Here is a 9,143-nt window from a genome sequence, read left to right on the forward strand (position 1 = left end):
AGTCATGAACTCCGGCCGAAATGCATCACAAGCAGAAGCTGATGCCTCGCTCCACGGTCAAGCCTCAGAGCACGGCGCGACCGCGGTAACAGGCTCGTAATAATAAGACTAGTACATTACATATGATGATGTATCATGAAAACAGAACAGGATTACAATCACACAACATATCAAACCGATCAAGAGTCGGGCGCACCGATCGATAAAGATTCAACCATTCCACAAATTAACCAAACCAACAGCTTACTTTTATTCAAGCATTAAAATCACGTCTTAAGTATCCAGCATATCAAACATAGCTGCTCACTGTGGTAGACGAAGCAAACCACCTAGAGCTTATTATCTCAAACACAGATACAGATAACCTAAAAGGCTGGCTGCTGCAGTAAAGTAGCCAGGGGAGTAAAAGAACACAAGAGGGGAGAGAAACTCTGCCACCAAATGTGAAGTTTTAAACCATAACCTCAATCTCGAAAACCCATCTTCTTATCCTTCCCATCCTTCTCCTCCGTACCATCCCTTGCCGCCTTTTCAGAATCGTACTCGTCCCGATAGCACAATATAGACCTCGGGGACCCCAAAGTTGCATTAGTTGCGGCGGAAAAGCTCTGATACATTAGAATGCCTCCACCGGGCAGCTTCTGTTCCACCGACTCGTTGCAAATGTAGCCATCGACGCCCACTTTCTTTCCCCATGACGCTGCCTGCCTGAGTCCGCCAAATATAGTAACCGCGACGGAGAATTCGGAAGGGCCAAAGCAGTGGAGCACCCTCCTGATTATATCCCTGTAGACCAGTGAACGCGGATTGAAACCCATGGCTTCGTAGCTCGCGTAGCTGAACCCTTCCTCCGGGGTCACATGGATAGTGGAAAGAGCCGGTCCGTGGATACCGTTCATTGAATACCCGCACGGGTCGAATTCAAAGTCACAAATTTCCATTTCAGGGATAATATCAGAGATCCCGGAGATTTGTGTCATCTCGTTGGCAGAAGAAGAATGGCTCTCGGACGAGCTCTTGAAGAAGACCGATGCCTTTCCAGTGTCCAAGCCGGTCATGCACATCTCGAGGGTGACCATGCGGCGCTCGGGCCTCTCAGTGGCATAATAGATGTGCCATTTGCTGTCGGGCTTCTTCGAATCTCCGATTACATAAGCATTTCCGCCCGATTTGAGGCCACCGAAAAAGCGGTTGAGAATTGCTACTTCCTCTGAGAAGCTTCTGTGGGGGGAGGGCTGGGCCCCAGGGAAAATGAACGACCCGCGGGAGTACTTGGCAGACAAAACAGAAAGCGACAGCTCATTGGCGAGCTCGAGAATTCTCGGAATGGACAGCAAAAGCTTCGTAGTTCCGCACGTCTTCAGAATGATCTTGTACGGGTAGACAAAGAGACTCGACTCGGAGAGGACGTAGGAGTCGAAGTCCTTGTTTGAGAGCTCAGAGACAACAGTGCAGCGCGCCAGATCGAGGATGGAGTCGATCTGGGCCCGCGAGAGGGCGCGTAGGCCGCGCCCACGGGGGTCCACAAAGATGGGCGCCTCAGAGAAAGTGATCTCAAGGCGCTTCTCGAATCCCTCGAACCCGATCGCCGAGATAGCCATTGGATCGAGCGCGAGAAAAGAGCAGAGGATGGAGGAGAGAGCGGAAGGAGGGACAAGAAGTGAGATCGAGAGAGGTTTTGGTTATCGAAAAGCAGCTAGCCAAAGGAGAGATTGGTTCGGAAGTGAAATGCAAAACGCAAAACAGCAATGCAGTAGAAATCCTACTCTACAGCAGAGGGCATTCTAGGGGATATCAGGATGGCTTGCGCACGCACTGCAATAGATAAAAATTGAAATTGATATTAGAATCACAAGGAAATTAAAATGTGTGAATTTATTGCAAGTTATGTGACTAAATTTTTATTCTTTTACTTACGTTGGAGTATGCAGCAGACTGGAACTTCTTGATTCCGCCGGCTGGTCGAACGTCCTCAATGCTGTAACCAAGGGGAGCTTCGTACTGCAATGAGCGACTACTGCTAGACTTCTTTTTGCCGCCTTTAGACTCCATTAAAACATCAACACTTTCTGGAAAAGGAAACAGAAGTGTTGTTAGCAGTATTCTTCCAAAAAGCAAAATCAAAAATTGGATTTAAATTCAGCCAAAAGAGATCAAATTCAGAGATGGAACTAGAAAAGGGAATTTAAATGTTCAATCAGCTAACCCAAAACCGAGAAAGGGTTATCTAAACCTTATCGCAGCTATCTTACAAGCTACAAAAATTTCCCTCCTGCTATATTTTTAAACTGCATAGAGCTTTCATATGTTTTTTATGTAAAATGTAGATCAACAGCTCATTAGTAATTAAACACTTTATAATGCTTAAATCAATCACTCTTGTGTGATAAAATGTCCAAAGAAAAAAAAACTTTTTTCCCAGCTCATTTGGTTCATGGACTAGATGATTTTGACCGATACTTATACTCTAGATATGCTCCAAGTTTTCTTCATCAATACCATCCAATGACATATACCATCACTACGAAAGAGTTTGATGAAATATTGGACTAGTAAGATTTAAAGGTGCAAATTGTAAGCAGGTCAAAGTACACTTGAACTAATAGTTGATAAAGAGGGATAGAAAAGGAAACTCCTACGACATCTTTCATATAAAATTTCTGTTTCTTTGGTTAAAGATAACATCAGACAACGAGAAGAGAACACGAAGAACAAGGAATCAATTCTTTTTCAACAAAAAGAGAACATAATTTGATTCTTATTCTGTTGTAAACAAGAAGACACAAGTCATTTAGATGATAATAATAATAAAAGAAAATTCCTCCAAAATATTCTAACAACAAAAATTCAAATTAGAGTCAATCTAGCATAATCAACTGGTATTGGTTGGCATCGTAAATATAACTTGCACAAATCATATGTAACATCACAAGCAAAATTGTTAAATGATACAATATAAATAAAATCTGAGTTTTCTGTAGTTTCTAAATTTCAAAAGTCAGAAACCATAAAAGTTCTTAAGGGAATAGGCATATAGAAGTTTCTCTCTTTGCTTCTTTGTTTTCTTTTTTGCTTTAATATTAACATGTTCGTATCCAAATTCCATAAATTGTTTGACCTGAATTTTCATTTCAATGTTATTTCAAATATCTAAATCGAACCTTTTACCCTAGAAACCAAGCATGCTTAGAATAAATAATGCTTGGAGAAAGCAAAACCGGAAATACAGGGAAAGAACAAAACAAAAAATTTATAATCCTACAAAATTTACATTAAACAATCAATAGAAACCTCAAATCGTGACTTTTACTGTTGAAAACTGTACCTTTATGCAATATAGTAATAAATAGAGATTATAACATAGCAACCACAAATCGTGATTTTTACTGTTGAAAACTGTACCTTCATGCAATATAATAAATTGAGATTATAGCGACAAGAAATAGCACCGACACATTTATGCAATATTATAAATAGAGATTATAACTACAAGAAATAGCACCGACACATAAAACAACCGTGCTCCTATCTTTTTATACTAAGAAAGGGAAAATACACCACAAAATCTAAACAAAAAAATAGATCCGAAAAATAACATAAAGATAGAGACAACAACGAAAGAAATTTCAGAAAAGAATAAGGAAAAAAAAAATCTTTCCTCTTCTTCAAAAAATAAATAATCTACATATATCAGATCCGACGAAGGATCGAACGCATCTAGGCGAAAACTAAAAGCAACAATTTGCTAATCCAAAAGTTCAACACAAAAAACCAAAATGAGAAAAGATCAGGAAGCGATAGTCGATCCAAAAAAAGAGGGAAAGAGACGACAAAATAAAAACAATTTTAGAAAAAATAAATAAATCTTTCCCCTTCTTCCAAATACCAAACAACCAACGCACAAGGATCGAAATCGGATCCAAAAACCAAATCAAAGAGATGGATCTATCGAGAGGAAAGGGGAGGGAACTTACGAAACGGTGAAGAGGGTTACACCAGGGCGACGAGCGACGATCTCTCTCCGATGCTTCCCTTCGAGGATCCGAACAACGGAGAAAGGGAGAGAGAGAGAGAGAGGGAATCGGAAACCCTAGAAGAGGAGGGGAAAGGGATCGATCGCTTCTATATCGCTCTAGAGGATTCGCTCACGCGGCGAGGGTTTCGGGAGAGGCGTGTGTGCGAATGGGAAAAGGTAAGCGTTGTGGGGTGTATATATAGTGGGAGGGGAGGAGGGGTGGTTTATTACGGAATTGCCCTTTTAAGATTCCTTGCGTGACAAGGAGTCCGAGTCCGACCCGACTTGGCTCCGACCCGTTATTCTTTTCCAGGATTAAATATTGGGTAAACTTCAAATAGCCCCCTATGATTTTACACTTTCTCACTTTAGTATACTATGATTTACAGTGTATCAAGTTAGCCCCTGTAGTTTCGCGCTTTATCACTTTAGTACCATGTGATTTAAAGTGTATCAGGTTAGCACCATGTGGTTTTGCACTTTCTCACTTTAGTACCTTGTGGTTTAAAGTGCATCAATTTAGTACCCTATTGTTTCATTTTTTTGTTTTCGTCGACTACTCTGTTAATATTACGTTAAATTATATACAAAAAATTTTAGATATCCTATATAGGTTTATCGCATATTTATTTTAGTACCCTTTGGTTTTATCTTTGTCACTTATTTTTTTTTTCCTCCGTTAATATTTCATTAAATTATATACAAAAAATTTCAGGTATCCTAGCTAGGTTTATCGAATATTCATTTTAGTATTCTTTAATTTTAACTTTGACACTGATTTAACGAAAAAAATTAATAAAATAAAAAATAAAAAGAGAAAAATAAAAACACAGGGTACTAAAGTGAGAAAGTGGTATTTAAAGTTTACTCTAATATTTTTATTTTAATAAAAATGTTATATGATTAATAGTCTATATAATATAATATAATTAAGCAATATTTTGGAAAATCCAAAGCATTTCTTGTTACGGATGTTAATAGGTTAAATTTTGAACTTTTTTTTTTTTTTTGTAAAATCTGAAATTTGAAATAGTATATATAAACCTAACAATATATAAAAAGTCAAAATCTGAAACTGAGCCCAAATAAAAAAACCAAAAAATTAGTACTCGAAATTGACTCCAACCAAACCTGAATTTCACAGGTTTTTCTTTATATCAGCGTCATAGTATTCAACTTTAGGAATACAAACGGGACGGCTCATGGGCGGGAGGGTTCTCCAACTTCTGCATCATTTTTTATCGGGTCAGAGATGATTCGAGCGAATTAACTTTAACCTTATTTCTACCCACCATTTACAGTTTCATTTGGGACAGATCAGGGCGGGAATAAATTTTGAGCAAACGGAATAAATCAAAAGAAAAAAAGAATCTTTCGCCACTCACTTTATTTACTTAGCGGATCAGAACGAATTCAGACCATATTATATTATTCTATTTGTTTTATTCCTACTTACCAATTACCATCTAATTCAAGACGAATCGGATCAGGACGGGAGCTCTAACTATCCGGATTTATTTGCATCTCTATTCAATATCGATAAAACCCGCTCTGTTCGGGGTATATGTGTCCATTTACATTCCTATTCCCCATTTGTTTGTTTGTGCTCTTCTACATTTGCGGCTATCGTTCACCACACCAAAAATGGCTTAATCTGCATCCCCAAGTTAGGCGAAAGGGCGAAAAAATAAAAAAAAATTAATTTTATTTGAATCCACTTCTACTTCTATTTTAAATAAATAATTATTTTAAATAAAATATTTATTAGGCGAAAGTACTAATATTTTTAGAAAATTAAGTTTCAGGTTCAAAAGTAAAAACTTGAAGAATCTTACATTGGCTTTTTCTTAAAAAAAAAAATCACTATTAACTAAAATAATAATATTTTATCTAATAATATTAAATTCCAAAATAGAGCCGAATAAAACGTGAGGCGAGTAAAGAGACACCTCACGAACTCGATCAATTTTGTAATAATTAATTAATTAATTAATTAATATAGAAAAAGGGGAAAACTTCAAAAACCCCCCTGTGGTTTCGNGAGGATTCGCTCACGCGGCGAGGGTTTCGGGAGAGGCGTGTGTGCGAATGGGAAAAGGTAAGCGTTGTGGGGTGTATATATAGTGGGAGGGGAGGAGGGGTGGTTTATTACGGAATTGCCCTTTTAAGATTCCTTGCGTGACAAGGAGTCCGAGTCCGACCCGACTTGGCTCCGACCCGTTATTCTTTTCCAGGATTAAATATTGGGTAAACTTCAAATAGCCCCCTATGATTTTACACTTTATCACTTTAGCATCCTATGATTTACAGTGTATCAAGTTAGCCCTTGTAGTTTCGCTCTTTATTACTTTAGTACCATGTGATTTAAAGTGTATCAGATTAGCACCATGTGGTTTCGCACTTTCTCACTTTAGTACCTTGTGGTTTAAAGTGCATCAATTTAGTACCCTATTGTTTTATTTTTTTTGTTTTCGTCGGCTACTCCGTTAATATTACGTTAAATTATATACAAAAAACTTTAGATATCCTATAACATATTTATTTTAGTATCCTTTGGTTTTATCTTTGTCACTGATTTTTTTTACTATGCAAAATTTGGTGTCCCATCGTTTCACTCTTACGTGCTTTGGTGTCCCCCCAAAAACTTCAAAAGGGGAAAAAGATATAATTAATTAATTAATTAATTAATAATGTTTTAACTAGCTCAAGCACTCCACAGAGAAATGAGCGGAGTGCAAAATAAGCCGAGATAAAACCTTAAATTATAATAATCTATTTTATAATAATAAAATCAATTATCACTAAAAAAAAAATTTCTTTTTCGGTTACATTCTAAGAAGTTCAAAAATGAAAACTTGGACTTTGAATTAAAAGATTTTTATAATCATGAAAGCGGATTATTTATAAAATAAATTTTATTAATAAATAAATTTTATCTTCATCTTCACCTAAGTTTATTTTAATAAAAAAAAAATTAAAAAAGCGGGAAAGCGGATTGAACCCCTACGTCTAATTCGGTAAAAACCACACTACTTGCTATCGGCGTTTACATCTTCTCGTGTTTGTTTGTTTACCCCTTATCCTTACATTTACCTGTGTATATGGGCTTGCCTCGCCCAAATTAGCTATAACTTATCTCTACGTTTATTTAAGCCTAACAATCTCGAGGGCAGGACTAGGCTAAGCAGAACTTAACCTACCATTAACCATTCATCCTTATTTTGTTTATCTTATTATATTATACCAGACTTAGGCAGGACTAGAGGATTCATTTATTTCACTCACCGCTTTCTAGGGAAAGAAGAAAACTAAATAAGGCAAACAAGTTTTAAATAAGGGCGGGGCTAGACGGGGTTTACTTTGACATTTACTACCCATCTTTATTCCAATTTCAATTAAGCGAGCTTAGTAGAGACTGGGCTATTTTTTACTGCGTCTTCCACCTCTTGGGAGGGCGGGTACTCGGCAGGGCAAACATAAGGATTGCAACTTATGATGCTGCGACTATATTTCTTTTTGGACAGTTTAAGTCCAAACCAACCTCAGTTAAAGCCCATGATTAAAAAACCAAAAAAATAAACCCGAGTCAAAGTCTAAAACTGAAAAATATGTAACAATCCAAATATATATGATAAAGTTTAAAGTCTAAAATGTTTTTTTTTTTTTTTCAAGTTTTAAATTGGATAATTGTAGGCATTGTTCTTTACGAAACCTAAAAGGTTTTATAACGAATTAATATAATATAATATATCTGATAATTAGTATATTGTAAAAATAATTTTATTTTTATAATCCCATTTGAAATTTATGGTGAAAGAGTGAAATCATGGGACACAAAAGTAAAAAGAGAAAAATAATAAATAAAATAATTAAAAAAAGCAATTTAGTCACAGTTTCAATTTTAATTTCTTATGATTTTACTTATAAGCTATTTGTCTCGATCTTATAGACTTTAAAAAACATATATTAAATTACTTTATAATTGCCTCCCTTNACAAAAAGAAAAAAATAAAATCAGAAAGGTACGAAAGTGATACACTTTAAATCACAGAATACTAAAATAAAAAAAAATGCGAAACTATATAAATGATATTTAAATTTTGTCTAAATTACATAAAATTTTTCTGTTAAAATTCGATTTTTTACTTTCTCTTCCTGTCATTTAAAAATCTACACTTTGCCCCCTTATAAAATGAAAAATATACACTTCGTCTATACCGTTAGTAATCCGTTAGGATTCCGTTTATAAAATATTATTATATATTTTTTATGCCAAAAAGGTCCTTAGTCTTTTCTCCTGTGAATATAGTGGGGGGCAAAATGGTTATTTTGTTATCACAGTTCACATCGTACCCTTGTGAATATTTTTTATTTTACAAGAGAGTAAAGTATAAATTTTTAAATGACAGAAAAAAAAGTGGAAAATCGAACTTTGACAGAAATTTTTATAATTTAACCTTAAATTTTTTCTAAATTATTATTGTTTATTTAATAATAGTATATGTGTCTTGTCCCCAAGAATATTGGTGAGGTGGTGACAAATAAATAAATCAATCAATCAACTTAATTAGAATAGTTGAAATACATTATGCAAACACGTCTGGTGGGAGATGGATTGATTTGATTGGTTTATCACCATGACGTGGAGCCTCAGCATCAAAAGACTCGAACTTTAGAAAAACACTTCATTGGGGCCTACCTAACCACCCGGCGTTAAAGAACTCTTAGATTCGCTGTTACGTATTAAATTAAAGGGGCAATTGCTTAAATATTCATAAAAAATTTCTGATTTTTGAATTTATTTTTCTTAGAAGATTAATATTAAAAATATCTTTTTTACGTTCCAACTTATTTTTTAAAATCTGTTAATTAACTCGATTATCTTTTTAAAATTATTATTTTGTCATTTCAAATATACAAGTTAGGGGCACAAAAAGTATTTTGACTTTCGATCTTTTTCAATATACTTTTCTATCCTTACCAACATTCTTAAATTAAGGGCAAAATTGATATTTTAATTTTTTTTAACTGTAGTAGATATTTAATAACTCACATTTAATCCAAGTTAACTTAACAGGAGGTAACTGCGGGGTTATTTTGCAATAACGATGGAACATATAAGGAGTAT

General features: G+C 35.3%; 1 protein-coding gene and 1 long non-coding RNA gene across 2 annotated transcripts; both read right to left on the minus strand.

Moving 5' to 3' along the window:
• Positions 227 to 1,799, minus strand: LOC109725637 (S-adenosylmethionine decarboxylase proenzyme-like). Its single transcript, XM_020254883.1, has one exon. The coding sequence runs from the start codon at positions 1,599 to 1,601 to the stop codon at positions 465 to 467; it is 1,137 nt and encodes a 378-aa protein (XP_020110472.1). The 5' UTR covers positions 1,602 to 1,799; the 3' UTR covers positions 227 to 464.
• LOC109725638 lies at positions 1,952 to 4,193 on the minus strand. The gene is made up of 2 exons (XR_002220303.1): positions 3,975 to 4,193; positions 1,952 to 2,069 (listed from the first exon to the last, which is right to left on the minus strand). It is a non-coding gene; the product is annotated as an uncharacterized LOC109725638 (long non-coding RNA).

This window comes from Ananas comosus, linkage group 20 (assembly GCF_001540865.1).
Source record: "Ananas comosus cultivar F153 linkage group 20, ASM154086v1, whole genome shotgun sequence".
NCBI lineage: Eukaryota > Viridiplantae > Streptophyta > Magnoliopsida > Poales > Bromeliaceae > Ananas > Ananas comosus.